Source organism: Homarus americanus, unplaced genomic scaffold (genome assembly GCF_018991925.1).
Source record: "Homarus americanus isolate GMGI-L3 unplaced genomic scaffold, GMGI_Hamer_2.0 scaffold7626, whole genome shotgun sequence".
Lineage (NCBI taxonomy): Eukaryota > Metazoa > Arthropoda > Malacostraca > Decapoda > Nephropidae > Homarus > Homarus americanus.
The window spans coordinates 17,287,084-17,303,887 of record NW_024718273.1 but is presented as its reverse complement, the minus strand read 5'-3'; the positions used below and the strand labels follow the sequence as shown (position 1 = coordinate 17,303,887).

General features: G+C 39.8%; 1 protein-coding gene and 1 long non-coding RNA gene across 3 annotated transcripts in view; both read right to left on the bottom strand.

The window, feature by feature from the left end:
• Positions 1–6,745: 6,745 nt before the first annotated feature.
• On the bottom strand, positions 6,746–7,993 carry LOC121859494. The gene is made up of 2 exons (XR_006087657.1): positions 7,114–7,993; positions 6,746–7,037 (listed from the first exon to the last, which is right to left on the bottom strand). It is a non-coding gene; the product is annotated as an uncharacterized LOC121859494 (long non-coding RNA).
• Positions 7,994–8,948: 955 nt separating this feature from the next.
• Positions 8,949–16,804, bottom strand: part of LOC121859493 — a 65,370-nt gene continuing 57,514 nt past the window's right edge. Inside the window, exon 5 of one of the 2 annotated variants that reach the window (XM_042356335.1) lies at positions 8,949–12,492. In XM_042356335.1, coding sequence (XP_042212269.1) covers positions 12,362–12,492 — 131 coding nt within the window. In that variant the 3' untranslated portion in view covers positions 8,949–12,361. Of the gene's footprint in view, positions 12,496–16,804 lie in introns of both variants that reach the window. The other variant, XM_042356334.1, reaches the window with a different exon arrangement.

The window sequence follows — 16,804 nt, the reverse complement described above, 5'->3', positions numbered from 1 at the left end:
AGTTTAGTTTACCCACCAGGGCCACCAGTCTGGGAGCGCGACGCTCGAGTTGTCAGGTTGTGTTTTACCGAGCGATGGTTGTAATATTAATATTATGACGTCTCTTGTGCCTTTGAGTAAGTTTTGTATTCTCAAGGGCTTAGTAAATACTGAAAACAATTATTATGTTATAAGTGTAAAATAAGGTACGAAGGGGACCCTACCAGGGGAATACTTGAGTGATAATTATGTTGCTGTAAAGAAGAGATATACATATGAAAATGTTTCTAAAACTTGTCATAAATGTCTCGTGCATTCAACGAGCATGACATTTTGATCAAGTAAAACGTATTTCTACACATAAGTGGCAACTACTACAGATACTACTAGTACCCTGAGCAGGTCAAATATAATTATTACAATTTACGTGCCTAAGTACACCTTATATATTTGATGTTTGTGAGTTATATCAAGACATTTTTCTTTAATATTGTAAGACATGATTTTCTTAAAAACATCTTCCATTTTCATCAAATATAGTGGCGCATATTAATGACAAAAAATACAAATAAAATGTCGCACTTGGTCACTGATAGCCAGTTTTTATAAGCTCCACCCAAAATGCTGGTGTGCCAAGTCTCAGTGTGGGCGGGTAGGGTCGCTATGTGCTTTGTAAATTCATAGAAAAAAAATACATAATAAAATATTGCATGCACACTCCAGTACGTAATGTACTTTGTGGCTCTTTTGCATTATCTTTTGAGACTGCTTTTTACAGGTGCAGTGGGAAGGTATTTCCTTGCCTCCCTCCCCACACGGCATTACTAACTTCAGCCACGATAGATGAGTATGAAGACTTTAATTGACAAAAAGTAGACGAAGAAAGCTAATAGCTGAGAGTTAGACGAAATGAGATTATACAGAACTTGTCTTAAGAAAACTGCCTTATGCAGCCATACTCTCGCAGGCATAGATATTTACTCTGTAAAATCATTATACAAGTACACATTGATACAGCACGTATAAAGACAATGTAGGTATACAAACAATGTACCGAGTGAGTCGATTTAACCAAAGATAACCTAAGAAAGATGCTAAAAACTTATTTCCACTGAGGTTCTTATACGGAGTACGTACCTGCAGCACCATTGTAGTCGGGACGGAAAAAGGACATTGATATGTTAGAGCCTGTTTCTTATGTTCAGTGTCCTCGCTCCTGCGGAAGTATCATGCAATTGTTTTGTCTTGACCAAGACTTCACGTATACAGTATCCTCATGTAATGTTTAGGTGCGGTTTTGCATCAACATTGTCTTTTAAAGATGTCATGGAACCTGTTCCCGACAAAACTGAAGTCAAAACGAAAACGTAATGGATGAATTATAAAAATAGAAAAAGAGTAGAAACAAGTCACCAAAACAACTTGTAAGGAAGACGTGACTTGACACTAGCGATGATAAATTTTATTCATTGATACAGTTTATCAAGTGATTTTTATTTGATCTTATTTCAGTAGAATTTAATTTTTGATTTAACTCCATTTATATTATGAAGAAAAAAAAATTTCTTATCAAAGAACTGAAATGTCAGCGTTTTCATAAGAATTAGTTACCATGGAGACCAGCCTTAAAAGCATGTCACACCCCACTGCTCTACACGATAAAGATATTGGTATAACAATATATTCTCATCACATGTGGGTGCCATCAGGCTATTACTTAATACATCCCAAGGGCAGAGGTCGTATTATTTGAAGCTGATCTTGATCTTTTATTTTGTCTGGTTAAACGTATTCAAGACCAGACTTGACCAATATTCTGAAGTCACTGTGCATACCAAGTATTTTACTTACCAACTGTGGGTAATAAAGACGTGACCTACCGTCCACACGAAAAGCATTTATGCACAATTTGCAACAGCTTCCGAAATACATGGAGCCTGTGGACGAAATCATACACACAAAAAAAAATCAGAGCCCAGAAAAAAATTAAATCGGAGGCGAGATGAAAAAAAAAAAATTCGTCCTTGCCAACATTGATATGATATTTGACTATTAAAACAAGTTGACGTTAAACTGAGCTACTCTTTCTTGTTCTGTACTCCGTGAAATATTGTTTTTGTTTACGGGAACTGAGAGCACCCTGGAGTACAATAACTTGCCATAATGTCATACGTTTACATGCTGTATATATATAACTTTCCGATGGCCAAATAAATTGTTTTGACAATACTTCATCATACATTTGAGTTCCCACAATGATCATCTCAAAACCTGCCATGACAACTTTAAATGTAGCTTATGTATGGCGCATTTCAGGCCCATCCCACCGTTGACCAAGGATCAGTGGTGTTTTGAGATTACTCTTGTGGGTTTGTGGAGGTAGAATGAAACTCCCGGGTGTTGCTGATAAAGTCTATTAGATATTCATAATATAAAACTGTACATGGGCTACAGCAGCAGGTGGGTAATGTTTGCGGAGGGGTGGGGGGGGGGGGTTGGAAAGGGGGTGGATGTCCTCCTACACAGCGGAGTCACGTGTGCACCAATATTTATTCGCTCTTACAAAGGTGTGGTTAACAAATACACTCATTTCGGAAACAGTGCACAAAGTACACTAATAATTTATAATGCAGCAGTCTTCCTAATAATGCTAACTTCGTCTTAGGGATGTAGGTCGGTCACTTAATTGTAAATAAATTTGAGGACAATCTTTCCTAGAATTATTTATATGACTGTTAATATTCTTATTCCTTCATAATAATTCTTCAGGCACACAAAACATTTCCGTGTTCTTATTACCCAAGTAAGTCTCTTTCTCTGTCTCTCTCATATTGTTTGCTTCTCTATCTCTCAATCTATGCCAAGTCTCTCATCCCGAGGGAGTGAAGGGCCTCGGTATTACACTGTCATCAGAGTTCTGCCCCCATTTATTACACAATACTTCCTTATAATTATCTCACTTCCACTACCGGTTGACGACAATACCTCAGAAAACAATGGAAGCTATTTTTAAGCTGAATCTCTCTCTCTCTCTCTCTCTCCCTTGTTCGTTTAGACATAGCTAAAATTACTGACAATTTCAGTTCTAGAGTCTATTACAGTTACAAATAGTTAGTTGACCTTGAATGAAATAAATAATAAAGGAATTGAATAATATACAAATTATATATATAGTACAGTATACACAAACATATCTACACATCACCCTGGCGCATTTGAAAACACAACCCCGCTAATACAATAAATGTGTTCCTGTTTCACTCTTACCATTCACGTTGTGCATCATGATTAAATGGTTCGGCGGCCGGGTGGACAGAGAGCTTACCTCTTCTATCCTCTAACTGCAGGGATAGCTTGTCACTAAGTTTGTGCCCAGGGAACTCCTAGTCGATCCAACTGTGAAGGCTCTTTTGTTTTACAGTTGCGGGTGTAATGGCAATCGAATGCAAAACCAGCTACATTGCCTCCTTGTATGCTGCCACTTGTGAGCCGTCCAGTGCATGGTACCGGTACGCACTCTCAGTACAGTATATGAAAAGCGATGCCACCGAACACCGGCAGCTAGATACTGTTGTTACTATGAGTTCACAATTTACACCAACAGTCCTGCACAGAAGTTAGTGTCCTCTGAACTGGTTTTGACTTTCAAATATTGTATCATCAATTAAATCTCCAGCGGAAACATCTGCATTTAAAACTGGATGAAAGCAAGGCAATATGAAGGTGCAAGGGATACAGTAATAAACGGAAGAGTTGAATAGATAAATCTCATATAACACCTAAAAAGCATATAACTGGAAAAACTCATTGACGGTTGGTGTAATAAAATAGAGGTAGCAAACCGCAACATAACTGGAAATAAGTTAAGTTTAGGTAAAAATTACCGTCGATAGATAAGACTAAAAAGTCGTTATTTGGTATTGAATATATCGATAAAAGATTAAGACCTGTAAATTAATTCCCTGAGATATATTGCGAGTTAATCGATGAATGAGCTTATTATCGCTAATTCGGTATAAAATAATTAACTTAAGTAGCATTAGTCAGTTAATCACACAGTACGGTCTTCATTGTGTTCTTCTCAATTTCGATTTACTGCGATCCAAGACAGAGCCAAACTTGGGCAATTATAATAATATTGTAGATTCTAATTAACTTACGGGGAAAAACATTACGTGGTGGTGGATATGTTTACTTCCTTATATATAGTAAACAGGACCTGTATGACTTAGAGACAGTTGTGCATGTTAGAATCGAATTGGTTGAGGATAAACTTCTCACCAATCCAGTTTATAGACATACGAAGGTGAAATTTAAAATTAATATATAGATTATGTAAATTTTCTTGTTTTGTCTTTGTGGTATGATCTAAGCCACTTGTAAATCCTTCCCGTTTACTTTACGAATTTTCATACTGATAAATGTTAACGTTGATCAAATTAAACTATTGTTAATTGGTAAGATTTATAAAGTTAATATCTTTAGTTTCTCTTTCATACTCAACAATTCCTCGATAAAAAAAGTGCATTTCTTAAAACAAAAGATGTTCAGAAGATAGTTTTTCTGCCTCAGATATCTTCCGGGATATATTCCATCATCCCTAAAGACCGTAGCCAAATGAATTTAACATTAAGTTTTTGTCTCATTAAAGCGACCACAGACAAAAAAGCGCCAAATAAAATAAAATCGGGAGTGACGATGGAACGATACTGCCTGGCGTGGGCGAGAATAACTTAATGTGTTTATTACAACTTGCTGCGCTGACGGGGCGGTGAAGAGGGTGGTGGGAGGTGGAGTGGGTGGGCAATATGGCGGGGAGGCGGAGTGGGTTGTATGGAAAATCCTGCTTTTTTTATCTCTAAGTTGCATATATAAGCCTTGATATAATTGCATAATACGGAGTAAATATTCTATATTTATATAGAGGTCGTGGAAGAGCTCAGTCTATCAACTAATACTAAGCTATATCCTTTAACAATTGCTCTCTCACCTGGTCAAGTAAAGGATAAGGGTGATGGGGGGGAGGGGGGGGGGGGTATATCTTCCCCTGTTGCCCTGAAGTAAATAAAATAAGGGTCGAGAGATCATGCTCCCCTTACCTGGGTATAAATATGATTTTATTGTGGTCAAGGTAAACAATAACTGCAAGAACATTTTACCTAAAGTTTTCTGCACAAAAGAACAAAGTTATCTACGATGTCTTTTGTGTTTTAGTGGATATTATTATTGTTGGAACTGATACTAGACTGAATTTTACGTGTTTTATGTTTCTTGAAGATGTCAGTAAGGGTCAGTATTAATCGGTAGTGTGAGTCAGAGCCGCAGATAGTTTGGCCATCCAAAACACAGACGAAGGAAGATCCAATATCTTCCTGGTATACTAAATTATTATCATCCAGTGATTTTTGCTTTGCACTCAGGCAGAAAAGTCTTGCTGTTTTGTGTGGCTGCTTGAATATATTTAGTGATTTACAGATAATAAAATTTTGCAATTTGTCCTTTTTAAATGGGACTTAGCAAAGTTGGCCATGCTGTTGATTGTAAATAATAGATATTCTTTATTTTTATTGAGTGGCTTTTGACGAATTCTAATTCACACACAAGTAAGTATATATTCTCCACTTCTCATTCATTAAAGTTATTGAGGACGAATCTGTATTACATCTCAAGGCCCAGGTAACGGCTCAGACAAGATGTGTAGAATTATGTGTATCTTGTGCAGTTGTGCAACAAAACCACGATAAAAAACCCAACCAGGTGGCAAAACAATGGACTGACTTATTATTCTTGTAAACACCGCCACAGCATGGGCCGTGTTGGTGACTTACAAAATACGGTTGAACCACATCATCTAGCATGGCGGAATGTGCAAATGTTTTAGTAGATTAGTGCGCGCGCGCACGCACACGCACACACACACACACTGTCTCTCTCTCTCTATATATATATATATATATATATATATATATATATCCTCTGTAGATGACGTATAGTACAGTGATTTACAGATTGATCTTTCACAATACACAACACTGTACTAATGAGGTCTGCCACATCCGGGTCAAGTAAACACATCCTACCCCAGGTCTCCGAATGCCAGTTATAAGTTATTGCTGGCTGGCTGTCTCTCAAAAAAATTTCATTTCAAAGGCGACAGAGCCAATTTATCCTTCATTCGATAACCTAAAATTATGTTTCACTAAATCCTAATTTTTTTACATCATTACAATAAGCTTGTCAGGCTGAAAGAAGACTCAATAAGTTATAATCACTGATGAGCCACATGAGTTGCCGACTCAAAGAAATTTTATTATTCCAAATGACAGAATGTCCTAATTTAGTGGATTTTCAAGTCTGGAGCTTATACGAGGGGCTTATATGTGTTGAGTGTTTGATCAGTTGGATTATCTGGTATGGCTCGGGTGCCATTGACCGAGGCTGATTCTCCTCTTAAAAAAAAAGACGACCCAATTCAAAATGGCACCTGAGTTCTACATCACTAGCAGATACTGTACACAACTGGCTGACACCCATGTCTAACAGCCCCCTATGTCTTGTGTATTATCACTACAACTCTCCCAGCGACAAGATCTATCCAATAAAGAATAAACTATACCTGTACATGGTGAGCTCCGTATCTGAAAATCCCCTAAAACAGATGATTCTGGCAATGTAAGGATAGATAAAGCATTTTTGAGTTTGTGCTCATATCAGGCACTGGACGACATTACTTCCTATGATTTTTGGATCAATTTAAAGTTAATTCTAATGGTATATACCTGTATTTTAATTTGTAGGGGCTTCATCGACACCAAAAATGGGCTTTTTATTAAGGATCAAATGTCCAAATGACAACTAAAAATGGGATCAAAGTGGCATTTTTGTGAGAAGTACAGTAACCCCTAACCCAATGGTACACAATTCATACTTGAAATCTGTTAACTTATTAACTCAAAACACACTGTACAGTACATCCAACTTAAGGCATAGTGTGTTCTTTCTGTTGTCACAATGTTAAACCTTTGTCACAATGTTAAACCTTTGTCACAATGTTAAACCTTTGTCACAATGGGTGTTAAACTCGTCATAATGTTAAACCCTTGTCATAATGTTAAACCTTTGTCAACAAACAACCTTTGTCACAATGTTAAACCTTTGTCACAATGTTAAACCTCATCATCAAGAAAAGTAAATTGAAAATGTCTAAATAATAATAAAAACACTATGGCACCGCTACTGATACATGACCAGGTGTGAGGCTCAACAGGGATATGGCTAAGACTAAGCTTAACTCTAATACTGACTCGTTGTGCTGTAATCTGCAAGAAGAACACGTGATGCTGGTGATCCCTGATGGAATAAGGGGAGTACAGTAAATACTCAGGTAACAAGGTTATATAGTTTAAAAGAGATTGCCCTCCAGTTACCACCAGTGCAGTAGTGTTAAAGTATGACCTAGAATATGACTCTGAATAGTACTACTGTATACTCAATCCAAAAAAGTATCTTTACTATTTCGTGTGAGACAATATGACACAACGGACGAAGGATTTTGACAACCCTACCGAGACAACAATTTAAAATTCATCTGACCTTCCGTAAAGATACTTTTTGGAGCGAGTTTACACCAAAGTTGCTTACACCATAGAAAGAATCATACTGCTGAACGGCACAAGCTGGTAACAGAGAGCAACGCCATTAGTTTGAGCAATACAACACTAAATCTGATATGCTTTAAAGCTGATTTAGAACAGGTCATTAAAGGAGTGAAGAACATGCATAACAGGAGCTACATTTCCATCGGGGTTAAGCTGAGTATGGTTAGGGAGCTGTTTTATATATCTCTATATTAAGTGCTAACAGGTAACAGAGTCAGAGTTAAGACTTTGTAAATTGAGAATTGCATATAATATATATTGGTATGTTAATATAACTCATCCAGTGGTGCAGCCAGAAGGAAGGAAGGAAGGAAGGAAGGAAGGAAGGAAGGAAGGAAGGAAGGAAGGAAGAAGGAAGGAAGAGGAAGGAAGGAAGGAAGGAAGGAAGGAAGGAAGGAGGAAGGAAGGAAGAAGGAAGGGAAGAAGGAAGGAAGGAAGGAAGGAAGGAAGGAAGGAAGAAGGAAGAAGGAAGGAAGGAAGGAAGGAAGGAAGGAAGGAAGGAAGGAAGGAAGGAAGGATGAAGGAAGGAAGGAAGGAAGGAAGGGAAGAGGAGAGGACTTGAGACTATATTTGGAGTTGTCCTAAATGGATTGGGTGATTCCCTTTCTTCTTGAACTCTACTCCAAAATGACACATCATCTACAAAACTGTATTTCCAACCAATTTCATAATACCTCATCAATTTCTACCCTATCAACATCTGACCCCCCGCCCCCCTTCTGGCTACACCTCAGCATCAACCTTTAGTTCATCTTGAAAATATATTGATGTATGGTAATAGAAGATGCATTTTCCAGCGACTGAGGTTTTTTTTCTTGACAGAGAGTAAGCTTACAATTAATTTTCTTTTTGGCACTTCATACTAGGAAATGCATCATAACATCATCTTAAAATGTGAAAATGACCATCGTTTGGGCTTCCCCTTGGTTATTCATTTAAAAACAAGCAACTACTGTCATGAGAAAACGGTATACAGTAAAAATGATCTTTGCTGATATCAAAGCTGTTGGTTACCTCACCTCTAAATACTGGCTGAGGGTCTAACAAAAGCTTGGTTGAGTACATGAGATAATGCAGATCATAAATTTGGACATCTTAAAGCGCACAACTTTAATTACTCAGTGTTTTTTTTGGTAGATAATAACCATGTTGTGAGTTATTCATACTTGTAAGCTCTTTAGAACAGACGTTACATGAGTCAAAGAATAGAAGGCTCCTCTCTAGCTAATGTATATATAATGGTATATGGTTAACATTCAGGTATGCATAGATACTGTTTGTGTGTGTTCAACATTCTGAATTATACACAGATTAATAACTGGAGATTTATTCACCCACAGTTTGTTACAAATATGAAGGAAGTTGTGTTTTGTAAGGCAATTTTTTTTAAACTAATTAAAGACGTACGTGTGTGTGTGTGTGCACTATATTTAGGCTGTTTCTGCTTGTGTATCTGAGATGGTTTAGGAACCTGAGCTTCTAAGAGTAAGACCATATGTATAACTTGGGCTGAGCAAGGGCATCAATTTCGTCAAACACTCAGCTATTGCTCGCGAATAACCTATATACAGGTCTCCTCCCCACTGTCACCAGCGAGGGAGACAATGGCTTAGTTAATATAACAATTCAACAATAATGAAAATGGTACAGCCTTAAGATTACAATACAGTATGCAGTATAATTAAAAATACGGTGAAGTGTGATGTCCACTCTTCATTTACCTTATTACACTTTCTCAATAATTGCATGTGACTAATTATAATCTTCATTACCCAGGACATAATACATAACAGCGTCACATGTTTAAATGCACTCAATATCATAGTTATAACATCGACTGTATGAGGATTTTTACAGTTTATGTATCAAACTCCAGATGTTCCTGCATTTATTATAAGCTAATTGAGCAAAAATTTATTAAATTTATAACCTAGTTCAGTTAATGGTTCTGACTTTTAAACTACAGCACTATACATTCTCCTGGTTAATGTTCCTTTATCCACATCCATCACAGTGTAAATTCTCTAGAGACAAAATCTTGCATGATTATGTGCTGGATAATGGAGATTGATCTTTCTTAGATCATACAAGCTTCACGAGTGGAGTCACCCAGCAATGATATTACCCAGTAATTTGTACTCTCACATAGAGGTTCCAATGATCACACACCCCAAACCCGATACTTCACCACAAGTGACACACCAGAAAGATAATACTGTACAGTATTTTCATGAAAGTACTGTGTGCAGAACATGAAAATGAGACGTCACGAAATATAATAACAGTTCAATCTTTATGCCATAACAATGCTTGTGTTTATACTCTATGGAAGTGATTTGTACTGTACTGTAAGTATATGTGAGTGCGAGTATTTGGGTGCCTGTCTGCATGTTTGTATATACTGTACTGTATATATGTGTGTGCATATATCTAGGTGCATGTTTGTATATAGTGCTGTACTATACTTCTATATGTATATATGTGTGAGCATATATCTGGATACATGTCTTCATGTATATATGTGCATCTTTATGTCTGGATTTTCAGTGCCTAGATATTTTCTGACGTAAGATACAAACACAATACAGTAAGTACAGTATATTGAACTTAAGTAAGATAAGGAGGGAAAAATTCTGAGGTGATATAAATAACACATATTGAAAGTAGGAAAAATTATGATGACGTACTGTGCAGAACAAAGTACAGTATTATGATGCATTAGTCAGTGTAACACCTTAGCAATGTGTACCTGCATCATTAGATTAATGATACACTATCACTGATACCTGTTCTGTATCAACATAATGAAATTTAGAAATAAACCCAACTGAGTATTAAGTTTGCAGTACATAATAAGTGACATTCAAAATTTATTACCTAAAAAAACTCTTTTTATCTATATTTTTATAATTTTAAGATGATATTTTTGTAAACAAAGAATTTTTTCCAGTTCACCACTGGGTGACCCCAACATTACTGTGAAAACTTACAAGTATACTGTGTGCATATAAGAAACTAGTATAAAGTAAACTGCCTAATATTATGTACAATATTGCTGATATTTTGATTGTGTGTCAGAATACTGTCATTCACCACAACATTATCCGTGGTCAAGTGGACCATATCTCAGGACACACCACACTCGGCTGGTCGTCTCAATTCAATTTCAATTGTTTATTCCTTGATAGAGGAAGCGGGATCCTAGTGCTGTCACTAGGTACCCCTGTACAATAACACCAGAAGCATCTGGCAAGTGTGACAAGTATATGCAGTATAAATAGGCCTGGTCGTCTCTGGCTCACACACCTAACACACTTAACTGGCATGTTAAGTTGACTTCCTAATCTACTTCACATCTTTTATTTAAATATAAAACAATATGTTTATTAATGTATAAACTTAGAGCTTTTGTTTACATAATTTATAAACATGTCAATTTTATATAATTTATAAACATATCCTTTTAATTTAACTTATTAACTTGAGCTTTTTGTTTATACAACTTATAAACTGTTTTTTGCCTTTTGCCTATACAATATAATTCATAAATTACGCCTTTAAAATTATCTTCCCAACAGACTGTAAAGGAAGTTTATTTCCTTGTTGTGAAGGAAGGACAGACAATTTTCAACCATTTATCTAAGTTATTCTCTGCTCACGCGGACTGGCGCTGACAGTGATGTAAAATTTACGAATTACCATGTAATAATCTTTCCTGAATTTGGGTATTGATATCGGCAGATGTGAGTATGTGTCCTCAATATGGCATCTTAGGTGTATTAGTAGCTGTGTCTATAATAGTGATGGTAATTCTCAATACTTTACTACAGAGTTAAAAAGTCTTTGTTAACTAGTATTTTCAGCATCAATGTGTTATTTTCAGCCCAGATGCTTGCGTCAACACTGACTAGTTCCTTACTAAACAAGGGAAGTAGCATAACGGCATATCTTTATCTCACTGATCTGGTTTGCTCACAATAGGAGTTTGGCAAATGTGCAGGAAGGCAAACATGTGTGCCCCTGACAGTGCTTCTTGCAGACTGTACAGTCGTCGTGCTCTTCCACAGCAAACATTACACCATCCTTCACCAACCACTAGTACTGTATAGCCTGTCAAAATACAATCACAACTCTGGTGCTGTAAGTATTAATCTCACAAGAAAATACTACATACAAAGTTGTTCAAACTCGACTTCTGATGATACAAAATCTATCTGGGTAATTTTTTTTTGTAGTGCTAATCTACTTTATTTTCCATCTGGCCGTCATCAGCACTGACTTTATACTGTATATTAATAACAAGGTATCCCTCCTTTGGGTTCTAAACGACCGTGTTAAGAACTGATAATGATTTTGATTTTACGAACTCTAAAAAATACACACTAATTAACTTATGGTTTTGTGATTGTGACTCACCATCAAATAAATTTCCGGCTACTTTACAATACTTTAGATTTTAATTGAAACTTTAAGAAAACTGTCAACACACTCATTCAGATCCTAAAGAGCATACGAACTCTGAGAAACAAAAGATTATAACAAAATAACGTATAACCGTTCCTGTTTAACCACATCAAAACGTCTAAATAAACAAGACTACAACAACGGAAGCTCATGAGCAGTGTAACCAGATCCTGCGAGTGAGTGAAGTAAACAAGTGGTCTAATGCTTGTGATCGACCACCGTTATCTGACCAAGCCACCTAACTTGGCAACTCTGGAACATCAGGTGCGCTTCTTGTTCCAACACTTCTTGCGCGGGAGACCCAGTTTGAGCAAGTGAGTCTCTTCCTCCGCCTCCACCTCCGGGCTCTTGAGGAAGGTGGGCGCTATACACAGTCCCACGATGGTCACAGCTGAGGACAAAAGGGCGTCTTAGTTATACTTCCTATACTTAAGAGAAGGATAACACATGTGGAAGGAAAATTGCATCTAAGAAAAAACGATAGGAAATGTGGAAACGAAGAAAAACATTAAGGAAAAAGCGAGGAATGTTTGGTAACACTTCTGATATCTGCCACGTTAATAAAAAATGAGTAATTAATGAATAAAAACATTAATTTAATGAACGGAGAATTAATTTGGTTTAAATAAGGAGGCAACGACAACGAAAGATAACTATGTTAGTATATAAAACGCACCCCTATAATGACGTCATCTTCAGCACCCCTCAATCCCGGCCTAGGGTCAACATGCCCTAGTGACGTCATCTTCAGTAACACCAATCCCTGCCTAGGGTCAACATGCCCTAGTGACGTCACCTTCAGTAACACCAATCCCTGCCTAGGGTCAACATGCCCTAGTGACGTCATCTTCAGTAACACCAATCCCTGCCTAGGGTCAACATGCCCAGTGACGTCACCTTCAGTAACACCAACTCGCCTAGTCAACATGCCCTAGTGACGTCACCTCAGTAACACCCAACTCCCTGCCTAGGACAACATGCCTTAGTGATGTCATCTTCAGTAACACCAAAACTTGCATTAAACTTACATTTGATTTGCCAATAAAAAAAAAATTAAAAATAAAATGATGATGTATGCAGGTAATACATACACATACTACCTACCTACATACATACATACACAGCTGATGACGTCATATGTACGCCAACATACATACATATAAACACAGCTGACGTCATACGGGCAAAATCTGCTTCTTTTAGACGAGGGTCCGCCCAGTTTTTACGGTGTGCGGGATGTGAACTGAGCTCCCGTGAAACTGAAGGTGAAAGAGGTGAGGGGAGAGGGATGAGAGGTGAGAGGGAAGAAGGGTGCTGAGAGGTGAGAGGGGAAGGTGAGAGAGTGAGGGGAAGAAGGGGTGTGAGAGGAGAGGGAAGAAGGGGATGCTGAGAGGTGAGGGGGAAGAAGGGGTGTTGAGAGGTGAGAGGGAAGGGGATGTTGAGAGGTGAGAGGGAAGAAGGGATGCTGAGAGGTGAGGGGGAAGAAGGGGTGTTGAGAGGTGAGAGGGAAGGTGTTGAGAGGTGAGAGGGAAGAAGGGATGCTGAGAGGTGAGAGGGAGGAAGAGGTGTGGAGGTGAGAGGGAAGAAGGGATGCTGAGAGGTGAGAGGGAAGAAAGGGTGTTGAGAGGGAGAGGGAAGAAGGGGTGTTGAGAGGTGAGGGGAAGAAGGGGTGTTGAGAGGTGAGAGGGAAGAAGGGGGATGCTGAGAGGTGAGGGGGAAGGGGTGTTGAGAGGGAGAGGGAAGGGTGTTGAGAGGTAGAGGAAGAAGGATGCTGAGAGGAGGGAAGAAGGGTGTTGAGAGGTGAGAGGAAGGGGTGTTGAGAGGTGAGAGGAAGAAGGATGCTAAGGTGAGGGAAGAAGGGTGTTGAGAGGTGAGAGGGAAGAAGGGATGCTTGAGAGGTGAGAGGGAAGAAGGGTGTTGAGAGGTGAGAGGGAAGAAGGGGTGTTGAGAGGTGAGGGGAAGAAGGGGTGTTGAGAGGTGAGAGGAAGAAGGGGATGCTGAGAGGTGAGGGAAGAAGGGAAAGGAGGTGAGAGGGAAGGGGTGTTGAGAGGTGAGAGGGAAGGGATGCTGGAGAGGTGAGGAAGAAGGGGTGCTGAGAGGTGAGAGAGGAAGGGGTGTTGAGAGGTGAGAGGGAAGAAGGGATGCTGAGAGGTGAGGGGAAGAAGGGGTGTTGAGGAGGTGAGAGGAAGAAGGGTGTTGAGGAGGTGAGAGGGAAGAAGGGATGCTGAGAGGTGAGGGGGAAGGGGTGTTGAGAGGTGAGAGGAAGGGGTGTTGAGAGGTGAGAGGGAAGAAGGGATGCTGAGAGGTGAGGGGAAGAAGGGGTGTTGAGAGGTGAGAGGGAAGAAGGGGTGTTGAGAGGTGAGAGGGAAGAAGGATGCTGAGAGGTGAGGGGAAGAAGGGTGTTGAGAGGTGAGAGGGAAGAAGGGGTGTTGAGAGGTGAGAGGGAAGAAGGGATGCGAGAGAGGAGAGGAAGAAGGGGTGTTGAGAGGTGAGAGGAAGAAGGGATGCTATGAGGAGGGGAAGAAGGGGTGTTGAGAGGTGAGAGGGAAGAAGGGATGCTGAGAGGTGAGAGGGAAGAAGGGGTGTTGAGAGGTGAGAGGGAAGAAGGGATGCTGAGAGGTGAGGGGAAGAAGGGGTGTTGAGAGGTGAGAGGGAAGAAGGGATGCTGAGAGAGGTGAGAGGGAAGAAGGGGTGCTTGAGAGGTGAGAGGGAAGAAGGGATGCTGAGAGGTGAGGGGAAGAGGGGGTGTTGAGAGGTGAGAGGGAAGAAGGGATGCTGAGAGGTGAGAGGGAAGAAGGGGTGTTGAGAGGTGTGAGAGGGAAGAAGGGATGCTGAGAGGTGAGGGGAAGAAGGGGTGTTGAGAGGTGAGAGGGAAGAAGGGGTGTTGAGAGGTGAGAGGGAAGAAGGGATGCTGAGGTGAGAGGGAAGAAGGGATGCTGAGAGGTGAGAGGAAGAAGGGATGCTGAGAGGTGAGGGAAGAAGGATGCTGAGAGGTGAGAGGGAAGAAGGGGTGCTGAGAGGTGAGAGGAAGAAGGGTGTTGAGAGGTGAGAGGGAAGAAGGGATGCTGAGAGGTGAGGGAAGAAGGGGTGCTGAGAGGTGAGAGGAAGAAGGGATGCTGAGAGGTGAGAGGGAAGAAGGGTGTTGAGAGGTGAGAGGGGAAGAAGGGATGCTGGAGAGTGAGGGGAAGAAGGGGTGTTGAGAGGTGAGAGGAAGAAGGGTGTTGAGAGGAGAGGGAAGAAGGGATGGAGAGGGAGAGGGAAGAAGAGGATTAGATGAGAGGGAAAAGAAGGGGAATAGAGGTAAGAGGAGAAGAGAGGGTAATGAGAGGTGAGGCCAGAGAGAGAGAGAGAGAGAGGGATAAAACATGGGAAGACCAAAGGAGGAGATGGGTAGATTTTTTCACCTTTCACACCTCTCACCGCCCTAAGAGAGCCTCCGATCGACCCTCTCCTCCCTCCTCCTCACTCCGGTCTTCTTCTTCTTCTTCTTCTTCTCTTCTTCTTCTTCCGGGTATTCCTCTTCCTGCCTCTTCTTCTTTTCGTTATCTTCCTCTTCCTCCTCCTGCTCTTCTTCTTCTATGTTATCTTCCTCTTCCTACTCCTGCTCTTCTTCTTGTTGCTTCCTCTTCCTATTCTTCTTCGTTATCTTCCTCTTCCTCTTCATACTCTTCTTCGTTATCTTCCTCTTCCTCCTCCTGCTCTTCTTCTTCTTCTTTATTCTCTTCCTCCTCCTGCTCTTCTTCCTCTTCCGACACCCAGAGTCTACTCAGAGGGTTGTCATCGTACTGAAGGGCTTTAGTCATCGTACTCAAGAGGTTGTTATCGTACTCATGGGATTACGTCATCGTACTCGGGTGGTTGTCATCGTACTGAAGGGCTTAGACTCCACCAAGGAGAAAATATTCCTCTAGCTGTCTATTGCAGAACCGTGCCAAGCCAAGGGTCGTAGGGGCGTTTTGGTTCTGGTATTTAAAGGTGAAGTACGCCTTAAAGGTGACTGCTGGCGCCATTTCCATACCTAATTCACCCTACACCCAAACCTAGACGACAAATTCCTACACCTACACTTATGACGTCAAATTCCTACACTTATGACGTCATATTCCTACACCTATGACGTCAAAAGCTATGAAATTAAATTCTTGAAGTTATAATAAGTTCTCAAAGTTATGACAACAAGTTCTTAAAGTTATGACAACAAGTTCTTAAAGTTATGACAAGTTCTTAAAGTTATGACAACAAGTTCTTAAAGTTATGACAACAAGTTTTAAAGTTACGACAACAAGTTCTTAAAGTTATGACAACAAGTTCTCAAAGTTATGACAACAAGTTCTTTAAGTTTAAAATTAATATATACGGATTAGGAAATCTAAAAAAAAATATGAAAAACTCCGATGATTAGAAGTAAGCTGCATACAGAGAGGAAGATAAAAGAGGAGAAATGAAAGGAGGGAGAAAACAAGAGGAGGGACATGAAAGGAGGAGAGAGAGGGAGAGAGAGAGAGAGAGAGAGACGAGGAGGAGGAAGAGAAATGAAGAGGAGAGAAAAAAAAGGAGAGAGAGACTTTGCAACACCCCTCCCATCAAAACAGGTAACAATAACAGCCCATTTTTCCCTCAACTGGGACTTGGTCACAATTTTCGTGATGCCATATAGCAGCAGGGTCTACCATTAGAATACTTGCTTCCAATATCTTTCCAGG